Below are 23,161 nucleotides of genomic sequence, written 5' to 3'. Positions count from 1 at the left end.
TTGTTGAATAAATTAGCCATCTCCAAAAGCCCAGTTCCTACAGAAATAAGACTCATAAAAATCCAGGAAAGGTGGGAATTCGGGGTTGGCAAAGCAGAACCTTTATGTATGGATCACATGCCAGGTGCTTTTTATGATCTTCTTGGTTGTTTTTTTTTTTTTTTTTTTTTGAGGAAGATGAGCTCTGAGCTAACATCTGCTGCCAATCCTGCTCTTTATGCTGAGGAAGACTGGCCCTGAGCTAACATCCGTGCCTGTCTTCTCTATTTTGTATGCGGCATGCCTGCCACAGCATGGCTTGACAAGCGGTGTGTAGGTCCACGCCTGGGATCTGTGCCGGCGAATCCCGGGCCACCAAAGCAGAGTGTGCAAACTTAACTGCTGAACCACCGGGCCGGCCCCTGTGTTTTTCTTCTTTTAACTCTTCAAACAATCTTAGCATAGGTGTTATTTTGTATGTGAAGAAAAGGGGGCTCATAAAGGCATAGGCTTTCCCTTCTGCCACACTGTCTTGTTTTCATGACAGAGAAAAGGTCAGACAAGTGATATGGTATCGGGGATGATGTCGTCAAGGGCAAGTGAGGACACAAGAATGTACTTCTCCCCACTTTGTGTATTCTCTGAAACTACCTTCTACTCCTGGTTTCCTTTTCTGGTAACTAAACAAGGTTAGCAATATGAGTCTTTCTATCTTACCAGATTACCAGGCAAAATGCTCTCGTGCCCTCGATCAGCACTCTCTCCTTCCCTCTATATTTCGCAGTTGGGGGCATCAACCCTGCAAAGCTGGCAGTGTTACTCAGAACCCTCAGCTGCACTGTGGGAACAGAAATCTGAATTCACAACCGTGTTTTCATATAGTTGCTCAACCTGCCACCTGGTTACACAGAACTGACTCTTAAATTATTGATCATTTTATCTCCATAAACGTTCATACACATGAGCAGCATAGATGGAGAGAGAACACAATGAAAAAAGATAGGTAGCAAAAGTCCCACACAACCAGACTTCTTGATCTACACAAGGGTGTGTGCTGCACTGAGGTGGTTCAGAGTATGATCTTGAAGTCACTGCGGCTAATAGTTTACAGTATTAGTAACTCACAGCAATTGTAGAAAAATATGTTGCCTTTTTTTTTTCTAGCAGGATCATGAATACTTCCTTGTCATGGATTCCAAAGTGTGGGAAAACTTAAATGCCATCCATGCTTTCCTTACGGTCCCCATATTTGCCCAGGCACAGTTAAAGCCATCTCTCCTCAGCTGTTTGTCGTCAAGTGTCCTAAGTCTGTCTCTATAACTATAATTGGACTATGTTTTTTCTTCCATCTTTCCTTGGGATGTCACAAGAACCAGCAATTTGACCAGAAATCTAGTGGTAACAGAGAAGGAAAGTGCATCTGGTCACAGAGAGCAGGAGCCTGCGAGTCAGAAATTCAGGGCTATTTTGCTGCCGTTGCTTTGATTGACTTCTCCGTGACGTTATGCCGTTAACACCTGCTTCCACAGATGTGTGAAGAGCTTTAATTAATATTTGTAAATCTCCCTGATTGCCACAGATAGAAGACGGCAGAAAAGGGCAAATTATTATTAATCATGGGAAAAAAATAGAGAGATTTAAGTTTTGTTCCTTTGCCAGAGAAAAACCTACACCCACAGACACTATTTTCACAGTAGGAGGATCAGATAGGAATCTTGATTTGCTTCTGTTGCACTTATGGAAATGCCCAACACCTGCTTACTGCAAAGCTGCATTCTCTGCTCCACCCAAGACTCCAGATGCACCACCTCTGACTCTTCGTTGCTGTTTAAGCGATTACCGAAAGGGACCTTGTTATTCACAATGAGTGTGAGTCCATCTGATTAGCTGATTTCAGTTCATTTGGCATTCAATAATTCCCCAAATTCCCACATGTTTGAACAATATGTTCAATAAGGGGGATGATTCTCTGAAAGCAGTTAAATAGTTCTTTTAGGAGAGCTTGTCATCGGTCACTCTTAGCATCCCTGCTCTTCCTATCTGTGCTGAGTGTGGCCGGCGGTTTCACGGAGAGCGCTTAACCCTCTCAAAGGGCTGCTGGCAAGCGTCCACGTGCAGGCTGCCACTTCTTACTGGTTAGAGCTCACGCTGGAATTTTACACTTTTTCAAACCTCAAGTATGCTGTTCTAGGCTGTTCACAAAGCATTTATTATTGCTAATGGACTACTTTCTGACCCCATCTCCCTTGCTTGCCTGCCCTGATTAAAGGTAAATACAGACATTGTCAGATTGCCCTATGCTGTCAGCTTTGGACTATGGTTGCCTATGTGGAAGACTGAACTTTTTGAAGGCATCTCCAGTGCTTCTTGGGGAGGGAGACCCTGTAATAATGTTCAGGGCTATTTTAGATGCAGTGGATATAAGATGTTCCTGCTCAGTTATATGCCTCGACTTTTATTGCAGCGGCAAATGCTAGATAATGAGCTAGATTGCAACCAGGACGAACTTGAGAGAGAACCAACCAGCACGTCAACAAAAGCAATTCAGAAATTAATATCATGTTAGATGAACTCATAGAAAAGCTGTTTATACACGATCATGGAAAAGATGGTATCTTTTAGTGCTAAATTTCATCTGGATCTTGCTCAAGGGATAGCTTTTTTGATCAAGGATGGCATTTAGATGTCCTTCTGACGTCGGGTGAGAGAAAGTTTAAGTAATAACATCAATCCCAGCTCTCATGTAGCGTTGTCATCTGGGAGATTCCTAAATTGCTTTATTGACTCTAGATTCTGTATCACTGTATTGCTTACAAGTGAAAATCCAGCCAAAAAGAAAATAGCTTGTTCAAAAACACATAAGCAGTTGGGGAAAAATTAGTAGACTTCTGAGTTCTTCTAACTGATTTCTCCCTATAAAGTCTTCACCATATTGTTTGGGAGCAGAGATTTGAAAGAAAAGACAAGAAAATGAAAAAGGGATGCATTCAGTGAGGTGACATTATTAGTTAAATTTGGTTAAATTTTAGTTTAATCTCAGTTAAATTAGTTAAATTTAGTTAAATTTCACTTTCTTTTACCTGTTTCATGACTCTGCATTCCCACTGTGTATAAATCACGATACAGAAAAATATGAACATCAGGTTTGGATGGAATGACTTTAAATTTAGATCTAAAATAGGAAAGAGTTGGAAGATATATATTTATGTATTTGATTATGCACATTTATAACTGTCTCCTCTGTGATCACTGTACCGTCATCTGTCACTTAATGATGGGGATACATTCTGATAAATGTGTTAGGTGATTTCATCATTGTGAGAATATCAGAGTGTACTTACACAAACCTAAACTGTATAGCTTACTACATACCTAGGCGACATGGTACTAATCGTAGGGGTCTACTTTCATATAAGTGGTTCGTCGTTGACCAAAACCTCATTATATGGCACATAACTATATAACTTATGTGCATTGGTGGAACATAAATATTTTCAAAGCCAGATTAGACATGCTCAATTCAGATACATTTGAAGCGTTGCTTTGTTCCATAACTATTTGTTTGTTTGTTTTATCACTTACTAACATTAAAAATGTTTGTAGAATGTATTGTTGGGAGAAAAGAATCTGATGGTAAGATTACCAGATCAGTCATTTCTATAGAGTTCTTGGCTTTGGTCATTGGTAATGTTATCAGCAAGAATAAGGATTCAGCAGCTGGTGTGTGACCACTGTTACACACCAGTGTGTGTGGTGTATGAGGTATTTGCTTTCTTCTGTTTTGCCCTATATTTCTAAAGAAGGCTTTGTCATTTTGTTTCTCAAAACCAAGATTTGAGACCAAGGCTTAAACTCAGTCTTTGTGCTTGAGCAGTTCAAAATAAATGGCTGTAGTCCAGACCAGCCCTGTGCATGTGTGGTGCTGTCCACGAGGGAATCCTGGGAAGAGATTTTGCCCAGCCTGAAAAAATCCCAGTTTGTAACTAAATTCACATGCAAATATGCCTCCTCTCTCTTTTATGTTTTCCCAACTGTAAAGCCTCCAGTCGGATGGATCCGAGGTGCTCCTGAGTCCTGAAGTCACCTGTGGTCCCCCAGACATAATTGTCACCACTCCCTTTGCACTGACCATACCACACTGTGCAGACGTCAGTTCTGAGCACTGGAATATCCATTTAAAGAAGAGGACGCAGCAGGGCAAGTGGGAGGTGAGATGTGATTCTTTGTTTTTAAAACATGGAATTTGAGTTCTACCTGTGGGTTACATTTAACCTTTCTCTTAACACAATGAGTCAGCTGTAAAATTTGAGCATTTTCTTGTTTTTCACAGGGTTGGTGGCATGTGTTATATAACACCCTCAAGGTACTGGCTAGTGTTTTTCTGTGATAATGGAAAAGAGACAAGGCAGAGCTTTTTGGTTTGGTTTTAGAATACAGTTGTAATTACCCACGCAGACATGTACCCTTATGTATCTGTATTCGGTGCATAGGACTTTGACTCCTGTCATTCCTCCTAGGCCATGTCCCCGTCTGAACTGACTTGCCTTTGTGGCCTCTGTGGAATTAGAGAGGAGGCCCAGGGCAGGCAGGCTGTGTTCATAAAAGAAATCACTATATCTGTTTTTGCCATCGTAGGATTATAACAAGTCTGTGTTTAAGTATTCACGAACACAGTAGGTGCTGAATTTGTTTTGGTGAATTAATGAATGCATTGAAAATTTTTCGGAGTGTCTATTTCCCTGTGTATTTGAGTTCAGGTAAAAGAGATACAGTACAAGGAGAGAACAAGAGAGAGAGACAAGAAAGGGAAATGAGGATACACAAGAGGAGGGTGACAACAAGGGAGACAGTTACAGCAAAGAAAGATTGCAGTGGAATTACTATTTTAAGTGAAACCTCTGATTTATCTGTCTGATAGGGATTCCTTTTATGTCATCTGAAGTCAGTTTGCATGAAAGCAGGTGAATTATCTTGTTGGAACACAATGACCTGTTCGAGCTAGCCCTGAGATCTTCCCTCCCAGGAGGTGCTGCAGGCAAAAGAAGTAAAAGGAAAACCATGTTTCTTTAGGAGAAGAAAATTCCCAGTTGCTGAAATGGATTACATTTACCTGCCCAGCTTTGTCTTGAAACTAGTCGAGATTCCTTGTTGAAAATGCATTCTGTTGTTTATTCAGTCCTAGTACAACCACAGGCAAATTTCCTGGGGCATAAAGTTCCATGGGCGTCATGAAGGGGCCAGGGTTGGGGGTCTTTTCCATTATATTTTGTTCTGCTTTGATTTTTACCACTTTAGTTTTTCTTCTCAGCATTTCCTCTCTCTTTTACATCCAGGGGGTGTTATATTTTTGCTCTACCAAACCATTCACACATACCTAAGTTCTTATCAGGGAGGCTGACATTCTAGTACATCTTATCCAAACCATTTATTTAATGGTTCCTCATGAATCATGTTCGTGGAATGGAACAGGAAAATATGTTTGAAAGAAAATAAATATTACCTTAAGGATATTGAAAGACGTTTTCAGAAATAGACCTTTTTAAAAACATAAGATAAAAGGTTGTTTATTGATGTTAACGTTCAAGATTTTTTTCTTAAAAGTTCAGAATTGAATTAAGGAAAAGAGGATTTTCAAAGTGATATTTGTTATAGCTTGTACAGTAGAACTTTAACACATTGAATATAACCATTTCTTGAGTTCCTGATGTAAGAAATTATTTTTATAGAAGAGGAGACTTTAACATCAAGAAACTGAGCACAATAAAAATATGTTGAAAAAAATTTTGTTTGTTTATATCCTTGCAAAGTAACTGTTAAATTACATTTTCTTTTCAAGCTGAGAGAATTTAACACACCTTTTCCCAACAGGAAGTGATGTCAGTGGAGGATGAATCCACATCCTGTTACTGCCTTTTGGACCCCTTTGCATGCCACGTGCTCCTAGATAGCTTTGGGACATATGCCCTCACTGGAGAACCAATCACAGACTGTGCCGTAAAGCAACTCAAGGTGGCGGTTTTTGGATGCATGTCCTGTAACTCTCTGGATTATAACTTGAGAGTCTACTGTGTGGATAATACCCCTTGTGCATTTCAGGTCAGCCTTTTCTCTATAATTCTTTTGGTGTCATAAAAGCATGAGGTTTCCCTAAAGATCATTATCAGTAGACAATCCTATTGCTGAGGGTCTGGAAAATGAACCCACGTTACTGGCTTGATGGAGATACTATCTTGAAGTAAAATCTGTGTTTCTGTATGTCCAACAATGTGCTGAGTTCTGAGGGTACGAGGTACTTGGCACTCAAGAAGAGAGAAGGGTTAAATTAAGACATATAGAGAACATCGTGTGCTAAATTATAAAACTGACTAGAAGTGTAGTCGGAATTCAGAAAACAGACTCAATTGCGATAGAGGGACTGGAGGAGTTTTTTAGAACCCTTTGTGAACCTTCCAAGATGAATGAGAGTTCGAAGTAAAAGAAAAAGGGATACTGTGACAAGAAAAGAAAATGGCATGAGCCACAGGAACAACAAGAGCTATTTGATGTGCAGAGGGCACTGAGAAAATTGCTTGAATCAACTCAAGGTTGTAGTTAGGGAACAACAATTATAAATCATACCTACCAGCAGGCAGTCATATCATATCCTGGACACACAGTCTGTTAATTATTAGGGCTACCAGAGCAGAGATGGTTCAAGGTTCCTTTCCATTTTTGGTATTTTTAATCATGTAAGATTCATTTTAAATTACCTACTTATAAGAGAGTGCGTTTATTAATAGCAGCAAGGATAATGCAGACGTGCCTGTGTAAGCTTTGCCCATCTATAAGTAGCATAGCGCTCCTGACACACCTCATCCCAGATCCCTGCTCTTCCAGTCGTGCATCATTAAGTCCATTATGCAGAGCATTTTCTCCATAACTAGCCTTTAAGACACTGAGCTGGAAAACTCACGTTTACCAATAGAAGAGATACCAAGACCTGAATCCTGAACAGAAGCCATAAGGTGACACAGTGACAACCTATGTTCCCAAACCTTCCCTCACTATCTCTTAAGTAGCACAGGTCATTGTGAAGGGCACACTTAATATTTGGCTCTTCAGAAAAGAGGCTTTTTTCATTGGGGTGCCATTTTCTTGAGTAGAGACTTCAACCTAAGTAATTATATCTCATCCTATGATTGCCATTATATACTCTTCCTCCGCTCTTGCCATCCCAAGTAAGAGAATTTCTCCAAGATAAAATACATAACAGACATTCAGTAATCAAAATAAAGAATGAATTGAGATTGTTACTGTGACTGAACAGTTGTAAAATGCACCATGACTCAAGTTGAATATTTAGTAACTCAGCCAGATTTTGAAGGCTGAGTAAACTGGAGTAAACGTGGATGGCCATGGAAGATTTCCCATCTCCTGGCTCATATGGGTAACCCACTGCTGACTAGTGTGACTATGAGAATCTCATTGTCACAACTGCCTTGGAAGTCAGCCCTCATAACAAGCTTGGAATTTTCTTTGAATAATGGTTTCACTGCTGATGTATATAGCAGTAAGTTGGATGTTTGCTGAAAGGGTTTATTTGGAGTGACTTTCAGATAATCTATTTTCATTCCTGTTGATTGCTACCAGATTCTACAACAGCTCAACGGTTCACGGATGAATATCAATTGCAGTAGAAGTCATAAAAATGAGGCCCTAATCACAGCTTTTCAAACCACTCTCCATTCCTGTGGGTAATATTCCCTTCTTAGCCAATGCTAGGGAACATGATATTCTCCCTCTAACTTGAATCTAAATATCTTTTGTCATCATTTAGAGATAATTTCGTCAAACTCTTTAATTTTGCTTTAGAGAAACATTTTCCAGTAGAAATACCTTTGACCCCATTTGTCATAATCTATTTACCTCCACTGATCCTTTCTCTCTCCTATTGTGTCAAATAAACCTGATTTTAAAGTTGGGTTTGCTTGTACTAGTTATTGACAGGATGTATGTGACAGCTGTCATGAGCAGCAAAGGCCGTGCTTCTCCCCTGGGGTTCTGAGAGATCATCAGCCTTGGTTGAATAACTTTTCTGGCCCACAGAAAGATTAAAACATAACTTGTAGCTTTTCTGAAACGTCCATTTACTCCCGGGTATTAGTCTCTGGGTTTTGTTTCTGAAAGGATCTCGCTTTCGGGATTTTTACCCTGCTAAGTGAATGTGTTCAGGACCTTTGCAAAGGTTCATTTAAAACCACTTTAATAACTCAAATCATTTATGTCATATTTTTCACAGCTTCATATGTGGTAGTTGATTAAAGGGGAAAATTATATAGTTACTAATCCATTAAAATAGTCGCACTTTAAGAAAGCCTTAGCAACAGTTCACTTTTTGAACCTCTAAAAGATTTCACACATTAACATTAGCTCCCCAACTTGTGTGATGTGAGCTGAAAATATTGTCTACAGTGGTGACTCATTTTCTGTAACTCTGATAGAACGCTGACTTCTTAATCAAAATTAGTATGTAGTTTTTCATGAAGCGCTTCTGAAGAAATTGCCTATCTTGGATTTGCCTCAGTTATCACTATCGTGAAAACGTTTGTTATGACTTGGAAATAGATACAAGTTTGGTTGTGACAGTTGCTATACTTATTGTAGTGCATCTTTCATATCTCAAAGAAATGATAATAGATATGTGATCGACTAGAACTCTGCTCTCAACCGAGAAGGAATCCTGGTTGAAGGGCATGCTCCCATCTTTCACTTCATCCATATCTCACTGGCAAATTATGTCCCATAAAATGCTTAAAAGCCTACCCTTTACTGGAAAACCTTGAAAGAAGGACAGCTTCCAGATCCAACTCTTCTGTCCTCTTAGGACTAGATGAGGGCCTGGCAATATAATGGCCGCACCAAAAGTTATTCTAGTAATCAAACAGAAATATTCTCCATTTCAGTCATGCCCTCCTTACTCTACACCTCACGCAGGCCTACTATGCTTGCTTCTCATTTGCTCTGGAGTTGTTTTGTCTGAAAAATAGTAGCAGTTTCTTTGAATGACAAAAAGGAAATACCTCACACACCTTGGTAAGATATAATTAATTTAGTTTCAGATTTTTGAAGATCTCTTCTGATAACCACATCTAAAACTATCTCTATGGGAAATTAAATCAGCTCAGATGTTTTTTTAAAAATAAAAATGCCATCTTCCTGCTGGTGAGGAGACGGTGAAGGACCAAATGACTTCTTGTCCCTCTTGCTCCTGTGTTTCTGTCAGAATTAGAGCTGCCATTTTATGTGTGTGTGTTTGAACCGCCTCCTTTGATGAATTCACACTAAAGTTTGAGGAGTGGTGATATGTTCTCAAAGAAGTAATATTTTAAGACCTAGATTTTTGTTATTGTGTTTTATTACACTCTTTTTTCTCTCTCCCTCTCTCTCTCATACAGACGTGCACACACACACACATACACAGACATACAAAGCTCAAACAAACCTTGACCTAGGGAAAGCAAGGAATTAAGCCTTTGCCCTATCTCAGAAAGAAAAAACAACTAGTTTTTCTCTCCGTTGCTCCCAGCACTCCTATTCAGTACCTCTCGGTACTCATTACTAACTTGGCATTAATGTGGATTTAGAATCTAATTTCAGAGGATTTCCTCCAGATGTAGTTCTTGTGTTTATCAATAATGCAACCTTGGGAAAAATTGTTCATGTAAAGCATTTAAAGGAAAACACCACTGCGACATAATTTCTGTGCGTTTGTGTGTGTGTGTGTGCACGTGCACACTTAAGTTCAAACAGTTTTGTCTCATAAATATGTAAATTCAGCCTCCTTGGTTTAGTATCCCTGAAGCACACCTGAATATTGCTGCCTGTCCCATTAAATCAACATAAAGAGCTCAGTGAGGCACAAAGCACAAGTTTCTCCTGGCCACAACTCCTAGAACTGCATTCCTAGCAACCCCCAATGTGAAACAATGAAGGAGAGATGTTAGAAAAACCACCGACCAGAGGCTTGAGTACATTTTATATGCAATAAAGTGGCCAGACACTATTTTTAGTTTAATTAACATAGATATCAATTTAAGAATAGAACCAGAGATTTGACAGAAGGTCCTTGTCATGTAGGAGAAAGATAGGAAAAATCAAATGAATCTGAGGGCTCCTTCTTGGGGTGGTCCATCCACATGACTCAGAACTGACTCAGCAGAGCTGTTTGCATAGCTGATTTCCAAACCTGGCTGGGCATAAGAATCGTCTGAGAAGCATTTAAAAATACAGATGTACAGGCCTTGCCCCTGAGAGGAACACAATAGATTAAGGGAGTAACTGGGAATTCTGTGTTAAATAAAATTTATTCTATTTGGAGAGTATTTTAAAGCTTGGAGGGGGCCAGCCTTGTGCGTAGTGGTTAAGTTCACTTGCTCTGCTTTGGGGAAGCCTGTTTGGATCCTGGGCATGGACCTATACACCATTCATCAAGCCATGCTGTGGCGGCATCCTGCATAGAAGAACTAGAAGGACTTACAACTAAAATATACAACTGTGTACTGGGGCTTTTGGGAGAAAAAAAAAAGAGGAAGATTGGCAACAGATGTTAGCTCAGAGCCAATCTTCCTCACCAAAAAAAAAGCATACCAAAAAAAAAAAAGATGTTAAAGCTTGTACTCAGGAGTTTATTTCTTTAACTCTGAAGCCAATTGTGCCTTTACAAATATATAAATACAATGATTAGTTCATTATTGGGCTTCTTCATTTTAATAATTAATTTTTTCTTCCAGAATAACTATAATTGCTTAATATTTTGTGCAAGATTACCAGACACTGTTAATTGTATATACCTGGTTCAATATGTGAACATTAAAGTAAGCAAGCTAAAAAAGCAAAAATAAATCATGATTGTATTTAAATTTGGGGCCCTAAAGCAGAAATCTTTAAAAGGTACCATTTTCCTCTGTGATAATTATAAGTAGATATCCATTTTAAAAATTCCCAATATTCTCCATTATGCATTTCAGGAACAGCTTAGACAGCTATGTAACTCTAGGGCAAACGCAGACTGACTTATGTCATCTTTACAAATATCTTGCACCAATGAAAAGTTATTTATGGGACAGAGTTAATAGCGTTCTGACCTTCACATCACTCTTAAAAAAAAAAATGAAAATTTGTATAGGAAAAGGCAGGGAAATGTAGTAGAAAAAAAACGCTAGACTGTTATCAGGTTGCCTGTTCTAGTCTTTGCTCTGACACTAACCATGTGGCTTTAGGCAGATAACTTTCTTAGGGGGCTCTCGTGTTTTCATCTGTAGATAAGGTACTTAGTGGTTTAACTTGATTAAGTTCCCTTCTAGTGTGGTAGTGCTATGTACTATCTAAATACTAAAAGAGCCTAGCTCTACACTGAGTAACCCAGGACCTCGAACAGGTCACTTCATCTCCTGACATCAGTTTACTTCTCTGTGCATTCAGCCAAGTCAGATTTAAAGAAAAGGGGAGCACTTTCAAGAGCCTAGTCAAACATTCCTTGAAGTATCAACACTGTTGTTATTCTCTGGCTTTAATATGGTTTTAATAAGCATGTTTCTTATTTGTACTTGTTTCTAACCTTGCACTAGAGAGAACGGCAAAAAGAGGTTAGTATAGTATCATGCTAATTTTTTTACTTGGCTATGAATAAACCCAAGCAAGAAACTGAGCTCTACAGAAACTAAGTAACTTGCCCAAGACCACAGAGAAGTGTGATTAGAATCCTGTGCTTCCATTTTTGGTGTACAAGATCAGTACTCTCTTGAGTATATGTAGCCCCCAGAATATTCTGATGCACCTTAAAAGCTGAGCAACATTACTCTAAAATAAAACACAAAGTCATTAGCATGGCAAACGAGAATTCATGATTTGGCCCATGACCTACATTGTCATCATCTCCAGCCACACACTTTCCACCCCAACCTTCTATCCCAGCTCTGTCTTGTTAGTGCCTTTGTACGCACCCTACTCAGTGTCTGGAATGCACTCTCCCTCTTTTTCCCCTGACTAGCCCCCATTTTACTTCAAGATTCAGCTCAAATATCACTTCCTCTATTAATTTCCTGACTCCCTTCCTGGCCTCTCCTCCCATCTGGGTTAGGCACCTCTGTCTTGCCTTAGCCTCCCAGGCATACATATATTATACTACTTAGACACTAAGTGATAATCATGTGCCTACTGTTCTAACCCTCTCACTAGACTGTGAGCTCCTTGGTGGCATAGACAGTTTCATTTCTTTACACCCAGAGTCCAGCGCAAGTATAAATCCGGTAGACACTCAGTAAATCTCATAAGAAGGAACCAGTGACCAACATCTGTAAAAGATCTAAAGTCAGCCTTTGGAATGGATTCCATTTCCTCCCCATCCTGCCGGTGTCTGTACACTGTCTGTATCTCCTATCAGACACTGGCTACCATGTTGTTATATCCAACTGTTAGATCCACAATGTGATGAATTTCCTAGCACTAGACTGTTCAATATAGTAATTGATAACTACATGTGAGTATTTAAACTCAAGTTAATTAAAATTAAAAATTCAATTTCTTAGTCACTCTAGCCACATTCAAGTGCATGATAGCCACTGTGACTAGTGGATGCCACATTGGACAGCACAGATATAGAACATTTTCATCACCACAGAAAGTTCAGGGCTGACTCAGGGCCTCAAGAAATACCTCTCCCAATACCAAGACCAAAGAGCTGGAGAAAATGACATTGGCATTGAATCATTTTGTCCTGAGAGATGATATTAGCAATCTATTAACAGTTTATGTGTATATGAAAGATAAAAGCTGGACAGCTGCTTCTTAGTCAGACAAGTTTTTATTAATGTTATTCTGTACATAGAGAAGAGATGAATAAGAAAAGCCTTTGAAGCTGTTTTTACTCACTGATAATTGAAATGTAAGTTCTATTGTATTTATAAACCTATTTGCCTGACTTCTTACAATCTTTTTTAAAATCTGGGAAGATTATGGGACATAATTAAAGGATTTCAATGTTCTTATTTTTCCTAGCTCTGTAAGGAAATTATAACTTAATTAATGGTGATTTTTAAGCATGGATTTAGGGAGATCTTTTATCTCCATTAACACTTAAAGCCTCACCCCCACAGTAGTTTCATAGTTTATAGACTTCATATCTGCTCTGTTATTTCACTTGTCCTATCATCTCTCCAATATGATTCTAAAAACCACAAATTTGGAACTAATTAAATTGTTTACTCAATAGAATGTGTATGAATTGTGTTTGTATTAGATATAAAGATTTCTCAGTGAAAGATACAGAATTATTTATCACAGGAATTTGATGTCTTTTTTCTGAGCTAAAACTGACAATAAGTAGCTTATTTTTTCTTGGCCTTTTGACGTAATAACTTTTATGAACATTACCACAAATAAACATGGTACGTGCACTCTATAACATTTATTTTGAGCCAAAGAATAGATATTGTATAATGCCTGTGTTGGTGACAAACAAGTGAACCAGAGTGGAGAGGAGTTGCTTCTACCTTTAGTGTCACATATGATGATGTGTCAGGTTAAATATGAATACATCCCTTGATCATAGTTGTACCAGAATGAACTGCATACAATTGGGGAAACAACAGTATTACAGTTTGCTTGAGGGAGGGGAAGTCTTTTAAAGAAAGGCTTAAAAGCCTAAGCAACACATATAATAAAGAACAATTGTTTCTTTCTGCCCAAATCCTTATTACTCAGCAGCTTTTGGTCCTTAATCCTGACCCTGCAAGGATATGGGGGTGTGAAAGAATGTGTGTCCATTATGCTGTTTATCTCTTTCTGGGAGATACATGGTAGTGAGCATAGCTATCTACGGAAAGAGAATGTGGAAGAAACTGGTACTTCATTGCGTGCCTCTTCTCTTTTCCCTGTCCTATAGGAAGTGGTTTCAGATGAAAGGCATCAAGGCGGACAGCTCCTGGAAGAGCCAAAGTTGCTGCATTTCAAAGGGAATACCTTTAGTCTTCAGATCTCTGTCCTTGACATCCCCCCATTCCTCTGGAGAATTAAACCATTCACTGCATGCCAGGTACCGGGCAAATGGGTTTCTAACAGAAACAGCTTTGCTTCAACCAGCAAACCTGTCACAAATCCTGGTGAGGGTACTCTTGACTCTCCTCCTCCCTTAAAAGTATGCATTTAAATTGAAAACTGTCACAGAAATGTAACAGTTTGGACTACACACAGGGAATGAAACATATTGTCGTAAATTCTCAGGTCTCTAACAGGTGGAGAAAAGGTGCTTGTATGTGAGGTAATGTGACATTTCTTCTCTCTCCTGTTTACATTGTCGCTCCATATAGGTTGAAGATGGTAATTTAGCAACTCAGAGCAAGGTTTGTTTGTTGGTTTGTATTTTATTCATCTCTTCATTATGAGACGTTATTTTAATCATATTCAGCAATGAATGAACTGGATGTCAGTGAGAAACCTTTTAAAAGTGATGATTTTGAGTTGTAGAGATCTACGACTGGCCAAGTGGGAACAAGAGATTCTGTCCTAAATATATGAAGTGCTTGCTGTCAAATGAATTGGGCAAGATGGGAAGAGGAAATTACAAGTTGAGAGGCAAAGAAAGGATAATGCCTCTAGAATCCTTTTATAAATATATAAACATATTTATATAGTATTATTGTTCACATATCTCTGCATCAGAGACTTTTTAAAAAGACTGCAGAATCCCTGAGAGTCTCCTTGGGTATTTGAGTAGATGTTTACATAAAAAGGTTGCTTTTCAATGTGTGACCCTGCCACTGAATTCTATGGAAATTCCCAGTGATAAGTATTTTCATCATAGGCAGCCAGCTGCTCTACGGGACTTTCTTAAGCCAGAGTCATCTGTGCTTCATGTGACAGGACATTTCCTTAACTCTGGAAAAGCTTCTGGTAGATTTGTATTGATTTGGAATCACAGGAGGCTTTCAAACTTCTTTGTTCTGCCCATCAACATAACTCGCAGAGCCCTGCGGGTTTTTAACCTTTCCATCCTTGCAACACTCATTTAAAAAAGAAAACTTACATGAGGTATACCAGGTGTCGGAATGGGAACAAGCCAAACCACAAAGAGAACAACCTTGACTGCACTATGAGAGTTAGAAAAAACTTGAACTGGCAATCCTTTCAACTTCTAAAATTCAGCATTTTCAAATTAGACAAGGTCATATTTTCCTATTTGCTTTTCATACTTCTCATTTCCTTGGGAATTGCCCCTCCGTGTACAGTTTTAGTGCATTGGAAGCAACAAGAACATCACTCATGGCCACAAAACTTTTGTTTTTGGCACATTTCCTTATGGAGAGAGGTTTTTTTTTATGACTAACTGTATTTTATGATGTTCTAGACTTGGTGTCTCTGTTTTCCAGAAAGCAGTATTCAAAGTTTCTAGTCCAAATTGAAATTCAGGGTATTAAAACAAGTCCTGATAGTCATGGAAATTCCTCTGTATTAATCTTTATAGGTTTAAGGGCACCCCTTCACTGGATCTAACACAAGTTACTCACTCCAAAGTAACAATTAAGTTTAGTGCTTGGAGATAAAAAATCAAATGAAAAAACCGTAACCTTGCACCAGCACTTAATAATTTCAACACCAGGGATTCCAAAGAGAGCCCTGTGCAGAAAAGGCTTGAAGGGTTCAATACCTGCTGCCCTTAGAGGATGCAACAGAACCGGGCAAAGCCAAAGGGCACTGGCTCACAAGAAAACTCAACAGGCTTTACCGCTGGGATGGGATGGATTGCATGGAAGTTGTGAACATGTGTAAATATTTTCCTTCTGTAATTGAGCATAATTTGAAGGAGTCTTGGAAGGCTGAGAAACAATTTCCTTTTCTATCCACTGAGTTTCTGTTTCCACTTCATTTTTCTCACCCACAAATGGCTTTCTGCTCTATTCCTCCTTTCTCTTCACCACCCGTACCACCAATTCCTCGCCCCTGTCATCATTGAAACCCCCCAGCTTGTGTGAATACATACTGTGCTTGCCTTGATGGCTATGTTGTGTTTTCTGGGCATCAGAAGTAAGCACTTTGGAGAGGGTTTGTGTTCAGCCTTCTCGCACCTTATGTAGAACAGCACTTGCACTGACAAACTTGGCATGGATAATAGAGAATGGCTTTTCATTAGGGCTTAGTGGATAGGAACTAACACAGAGATATTGTGGAGATAGAATATCTCACAATGCCTGACATCATTTATAGGTCTCTCCTTCAACTGGTAAATCTCCCTGTCATCTTCTGTCATCTTCCAACTCAGTGCACAAAGAGTGCTGGTATCTTTGTCTTCTTATTCCTCTCTCTCACTTCCGATCAGGAATCTGGGAATGGACATATGCCATTTGGTCCCCAAAGCCTGCTCTTCTAAGAAACTTTCCTGCTTTTTTCTGGGAAAAGTGGAATTTCCCAGGAAGGCACAGGCCTGGGAACAATCCAGTGCAAAGAATATTTGCCCTATCAGACACCAACCCACTGCACAAGAAATGTTTTTAGAGTGGTGTGAGTTCAAGGTTGGGCCCAGAGCTGTGATGAGAGACTGTGTATAGGAAGACTAGATTTTAAGTCTTGTTGGTTTAAGTTCTGGAGGACTAAAATTTATGGAATGTTATGCTACAACCCTTAATTCTTATGAAGCCAGGTATGATGAGTGAGAGGAAAGGCAAGGGTCTGTGAGCTCTTAGGACATCTGGTTACAGCAGCACCCATCAACCTTGACTCAGAGGCCCACAATGCTACAATTATTCCACTTTTCTTCTCGAGCTCTTTAAGATTCTATCACAATTAGAGATATGCTATTGTCCCCTCCCCAGGTTTAGGAACCCTCCTCCAGGAATTAAACAGTCTTGCTGGGACCTGAGTTCTACTTAATCACCGTTTCCTTTATTCCTTGCTGACTGTGGGGTGGAAAAGCTGTAATAAACAGTATACAATAAAATATTAATTTATTTTCTAAATTCTACAAAACACAAAGTCAGGCTGTCACCTCCCTAGGATAAAAGCAGCTGTCTTTTTAGCACGCTGTGTATCTTGAAGAACCCAGTGTCTGTCTCCTGCTAGGATACGATTTACATTCTCTCCATCTGCTAGGAACCTAATTATAATGGAATCAAAATGAAAACATTTCCGGAATTCTTTAAACACCCATAACTTTGCTATTCTTTGTCCTCCCATATTACTTTCCACATGATTCCTCTCAGCTTGGTGGTGTTGTGTTTTTTATTCTGAATAAATGAAAGCAAAGATGATTGCCCTGAAAACCCACTAATCACAGTCCTTCTAATTCTATTATTTTTAAATATTTTGTTGAGCACTATTGGCAGCTGCTACTCAAGTCAACAACAAAAAATATTCTTTTGATCCTGTTTTCAAATCAGTTTTTTAAAATGTTTTGATTGTGTGCAGTGGAGTGGAAGGAGAGAAGAGGATTTTTATGTGTGTGCTTATTCTCACGTCTTTCTGCAAGGAAACATCATCTCTGCAGTGGGCATTACTCCTTTTACCTTTCTTCCAATGGTCTCAGGAGAAAATACAGGAAATTTAGTAAGTCATAACAGAGAAGACACTTTTCAATAAATGGTCAGTCCTACTTTTTAGGAAGGTGAGTATTACCACAGATTCAAATTCACAGCAAAAAATGCAGATTTGTTTAAGAGCCAAAACTTGAATTCAGCTCCGTCTATCCTTGAAGTCTAGGCACTGATATTACACTGTAATGACTCAAGTTTCAGTTTTAGAAAACAAAAACCTCCTAAGTTTAGTTAGGCAAAATCTCATTAGTTAGCCAAAAGTACCTATTAACCACAGAGCTCTATGTTATAGTTACTTTCATTGAAAGAGATGGTGCAAAGTAACTCTATAAAAATCCACTGGTTTAGAGAAGAGAGTTTATTTGAGAATGGAGAGAATAGGGATGGGGAAATAGATGATGGAAGCCTTTGAAGGCCACGCAGGGACTGTGTTTAACATGGCAGGCATCAGGGCGCCATTCTGGTCCCCCGAACAAAGGGATCTTGTGTTGAAAGCACGGTTCCCAGGTGGTCTGTGTCCCCTACTCATGATTAGAGGTAAAAGAGAGACCATAATGCTATTCCCTGAAGAATACCAATCAACTGCTTTGTTTCCCTCTCCACTCAAGTCCTAACCCCCTCATTAGCTCTGTGTAGTAGAGAGTGAGGCAGGAAGATTGGTGAATAGGTTACTACAGTTAGCTATAATGAGGTGAGAGAAGAGGATCATTAATGGAGAGAGGAAAATTGGAGAAGAATGACAATGAGGGAGAGAGAGAGGTGCTGATAATCAGTTTTCATAAGGTAGAGTTATCAGAGAAAATAAAGGCCAAATAAAATGATTTATAGTGATTAGAGGTATAATGCTAGTGATTAATGATAATGAGATAAATATCAGAGATGTAACTATTGGAGTCCTCCACAGAGAGATGGCAATTGGGCATATGTGAGCACACGGGACCTTGAAGAGTTGAATAGGCAGAAAGAGAAGTGTTTCAGGAAGAGATGTGAAATAGAGGTTACTTATGCCTTACAAAACCAAAGAAGGCTCAGGAGGAGCATGAAAAGAGTGAGACTGGGCAACAAGGAGAAATGGCAGAACTTGTAAACACATATTATTTATTTTATCTGGTGTAGAATTTGGTGCAGTTGAAAAGTCATCTTTGAGTGTTCTAGGGAAAATGACTTCCTTTAGGGGACGGCCCTGTGGCCTAGTGGTTAAGTTAGGTGTGCTCCACTTCAGCAGCCCAGGTTCAGTTCCTGGACATGAACCTATACCATTTGTTGGCAGCTATGCTGTGGTGGCTACCCACATACAAAACAGAGGAAGACTGGCAACAGATGTTAGCTCAGGGTGAATCTGCCTCAGCAAACAAAAAAAAGAAAGAAAGAAAATGACTTCCTCTAAAGGTTGCTAGGAGGCTGCACTGATCAGAAATGCCCTCTGCTGCAATGTCTACTACCAGGAGGGAAAGAGAAGAGATTGCGAGTAAAACTCTCTGTATAAGAAGACAGTGGGAAAGAGGTACCATTAAATGGACCCCTGCTGTCTTGCTAGTGGTATATGCAAGTTGTGCCCTAGTCAAGAGCTTCCTTAGTGAACATTAGCTCCCAGCCATTCCCCTAGACAACAGCCACTCTGTGGAACCCAGAGGTGGCACCTCTTGTTGTTGTCCTGCTCATTTTAGAGGTTATCTAAGAGAACTTCAAATCCACTGGAGTTCCATTAGAGAATTGTACTGGTCAAGAAAACAGCAACCACTCAAGATATTTCAACCAGGGAGAAGTTTAATCGAGGGATTTATGTGCTCACAGAACCCTACGAAAGCCTCGTAGAGCCAGAGTCAGAGAAAGCCACTAATGATATAGAAAACCAGAAAGTTCAGGAATTGCAGAGAAACATAATAGCACTGAAGCAGATGGTTCTCAGGGGAACGTCCTGAAGCCCCTGCAAACCTCACCTGTCCTGTCATCTTGCTGGTATTTGAGGAGCAGTGATAGTTTCCACTCCTCTTCTACCTTCCAAGTCTAGCACAAATGCCTTTCATCGGCAGAGTGAAAATGTGAACTCCCTGCTGGCAAGAGTCTGTGAAATGTAGTTTTCAGACTTCCAGCACCTGTCATTTGGGGAGACCTGAGAATGGCAAAGATAGTGTGGTATACTAATGGCCCACAATTTGCACAGGAATAAAGTCAATGAAATATGCTGCAAAGTGTCACACATATAGACTTCTCTGAGTCCTTGTCTCTACCTCTAGAGACAAAGGTTCACTGCCTTTCCCTTGATTCAGGATTAAGAACAAACACCTAAAACAAAAACACAAAGCTCTCACGTGCATTGCTGGGATGTGTGGTAGAGGTTAATGCTTTTGTTCTCTCGTACTCCCTAAAGCTGGCTCTCCTCTCTTCAAGGGTGCAACAATCTAAAATCTATCCCTCCTGGTTGGTCTTCTCAGGAAGGATCCCAAATCAGGATCTGTGAGACTTCCTATAGAGAAATTTAGGAGACAAACAAGCATGCTCAGGAATATCTAGGTATCTTATAGTTCCTCAAAGTGACTAGACTGAACTTTAATCACGGCCCTTGGACTTACAACACATGCTGGCTTCATCACCAGTCACACTTCAGAGTATCAAACTTCCAGACTTGAAACATCTTTTGCCACCCTTCGTTCTTAGTACTGGAGAAAATTATGTTTATACCAACAGGTATAAGAGCACATTAATGAGATACAAAAAGGAGAAAAAAGTGAGGATGAAGGTTACTACAGGTTGGGTATACATGGCCATTGCCAAGGACCCCAGCCTGATTTGAGTAGGAAGCAGAGACTTTTTAGTAGATGAAAGAATATCAATGACTGACCTCTGCTTCACATGATTGTAAAGCCATGTGCCTGAGCACAGTCCAATTCGTGCCAAGCATGGCTAGTATTGAGGAAAAGGGTGATCTGTAAAGATCTTATAATTTCCCCCCCCATTCGGTAAAAATTACTTTTGCCACTCAATTGTCTGTAAGTCGCTTGAGAGTGGGGACCAAACCTAATTTCTTATTTTTCTTACTGTTTATCTGATACAGTGTCTGGTCATTAGCAGGCACCGTACACATAATTGTGGAATGGATGAATTAAATGAATAAGGAGTTGGTAAACTAGACTACGCTGGGGAGGCCCTGTGTGTTTGTGTCTCTTTCTGGGATGCATGTATATATATGTGATTTTGCAATAATATTTTTATGCTGGATACATTAGCAATATTGTGTTCTGTTTATCCAATCCTGCATGAGTTTGTGGTCTGAGGATAAGTTCTGGTTAGTCAGTTCTTTAGCATAATTTTCATTTAAGTGAGAAGATACTCAGGCTTAGGTAGAAGGATGGACCATAGGAGTCTTCTAAAGAATATTTTTTTAGTGGGAAAACATGATGATTAATTTTTGATAGTATTCTTTCTAATTGTGTGTGTCACCAAGTGAAATCTGAGCTCTCGCATTGTGGTTTTGGAATTCAAATATTATCAACAGGAATTGACATTAATTATGTTTGTGCTGCTTGGCATAATGCTGGAACATTATTTCTACAACAATTCCACCAACATCACTTAGGCAGTTATCTTTGCTGCGATCATCGTCATCATCATCATAATTGCTATTCAGTCTCTCGTGTTCTTTGCTCATCTCAGCTGGGCTCTGCACACCATACCCCTCTTCTCTCCCCCGTCTGCCCTGCAGGAAGTCCCATTCTCCCGCGTGTGGTGCAGTAACCGGCAGCCCCTGCACTGTGCCTTCTCCCTGGAGCGCTACACGCCCACCACCACCCAGCTGTCCTGCAAAATCTGCATCCGGCAGCTCAAAGGCCATGAACAGATCCTCCAAGTGCAGACATCAATCCTAGAGGTGAGTCCTTTGTCCATGGGCCGCTTGACCCTATTTCTAAAGGATAAGAAGAACAGTATACCTATCTCAGTCGTGCTATACAAGTTCTGAAACAGCTTCAAAAGGCACTAACTCTTAATCCTCATTATTGATAAAGGAAAATAAACTTTTCTCAGCATGAAGATTGTACTCAGCTTATCATTGGGCAGGGGAACTCAACCCATCAGAGTTTTGGCTCTGTGGACAGAACTTTGAGGAAGGAACTGGTACAGGGCTTTTTATACACAAAATCACAATCTACTAGTCCCTCGTAGGCTTGCAATATCAGCTGAGATTTATTACTGGCTGATGGTACAATTGAGACACATACCATAAAGAGACACAAGGTCACCATTGGGCTGTTTTTCTGCTGCTTCAGACTAGTTTTCCAGAAGTCAGTTGCTCGTACATGTTATTTCATATTCAGGACCTTGGCTCCTTTTTGTCTTACAATTTCTCATACCATCCAGACCCAGCATTCTGCACATCCCCATTTCCATTAAACCTAGATTTGTCTATACAATAACATAAGATAGAGTAGATATTAATCTCATTCCACATGTAAGGAAATGGAATTGGAAAAAGGAAAATGACCTTGTCCCAGGTCATATCACTATTGAAGGGCAGAGTTAGAATGGGTGTCAAAGGAGAATGCACTTGAGAACTTTTGCAAAAAGACACCTGATCTCTGCCATGGCTCTGATTTGCCCTAAACCACTAAATGACTTCAGGGTTCTGTATTTGAGCTTATAGAATTGACAGTGGCATTCCCTCCTGAATGGTTATTTGAGGTAAGAGGAAGAGAGTAGCTGAGGAGTAGAATCAGTGGGACATGTGATGCTTTTGGTTAGTAATTCTGTGGTAATCCCTGGCTAGATTAGAAAAACACATATTTTATCATTCACCTGTAGAATATATATGTGTGTGTATGTATATATGTATTACCTGGGAATAAGACAGGATACATTCTAGACAAGAGACATACATACACATACATATGCACATATTTATGTACAAATATATAAACAATATATATTTATTCTTTCTGGCTTGGCAGAAGGTTTAACACATTTTGTATCCATACAACTCAACTTCAGGGTTTTTTTTCTTTGAAAACTTGCAGCCTTATAGCATTATCACTTCCCTCCATTCTCATTTCAATTCATTGTTTATGCAAAATGAGTATTGCTAATTCCCCAAATAGTTTTTCTAAAGAGTGGATGGCTTTCCAAAGGATTGTGCCTCAAAATTGATAGCTGTCTTAACTGACATGTTTATACAGTATTTGCCCTCATTATTGCCAATTAGCATTATGCGCTAAGGTAGTTTTGATGGGGGAGGTAGATCCAGAAACCTAGGGAAGCATATTTTTAGAGTCTCTTTCTTGAACAGTCATGGCATATTTAACACAATACATTTCAAAGTAAAATAAAAATTTAAGAAAGTTTTAAAATAAAAACAAAAGGAAAATCCAAAAAGGGCTGGTATTCCAAAGAAAGCATGAAAAGACAGAACATGAAGACGCCTCTGATGCAAATTGCCCCAAATATCCGTTAACAGGTCAAAAGAATTCCAGCTTTCAAAAGTTTTTGTATTTTAAGGTGCTCAGATATTGAGGATCATACTTCTGCTGTTATAGGATACTTCTGTAAGAGGAATGTGACAGAGTTGATACATCCTGGTACCTTTGCCTCTTGCTTACATAAATTCTTGAATTGCGTAGAAGGAAAATGAG

The 23,161-nt window shown here is 39.4% G+C and overlaps 1 protein-coding gene across 9 annotated transcripts in view; it reads left to right on the top strand.

Moving 5' to 3' along the window:
- The window catches only part of UNC5D (unc-5 netrin receptor D), a 490,573-nt gene that overhangs the window by 442,772 nt on the left and 24,640 nt on the right, over nt 1-23,161 (top strand). For 5 of the 9 annotated variants that reach the window (XM_023630502.2, XM_023630501.2, XM_070253542.1 and 2 more), the window contains 4 exons: nt 4,019-4,187; nt 5,848-6,075; nt 13,901-14,050; nt 21,244-21,408. In XM_023630502.2, the coding sequence (XP_023486270.2) occupies nt 4,019-4,187; nt 5,848-6,075; nt 13,901-14,050; nt 21,244-21,408 (712 nt within the window). Of the gene's footprint in view, nt 1-4,018; nt 4,188-5,847; nt 6,076-13,900; nt 14,051-14,324; nt 14,358-21,243; nt 21,409-23,161 lie in introns of all 9 variants that reach the window. The other 4 variants (XM_070253543.1, XM_070253541.1, XM_070253540.1 and 1 more) reach the window with 1 other exon arrangement.

Source organism: Equus caballus, chromosome 27 (genome assembly GCF_041296265.1).
Source record: "Equus caballus isolate H_3958 breed thoroughbred chromosome 27, TB-T2T, whole genome shotgun sequence".
In the NCBI taxonomy this organism is placed as follows: domain Eukaryota; kingdom Metazoa; phylum Chordata; class Mammalia; order Perissodactyla; family Equidae; genus Equus; species Equus caballus.
This window is presented reverse-complemented; position numbering and strand designations above follow the sequence as displayed.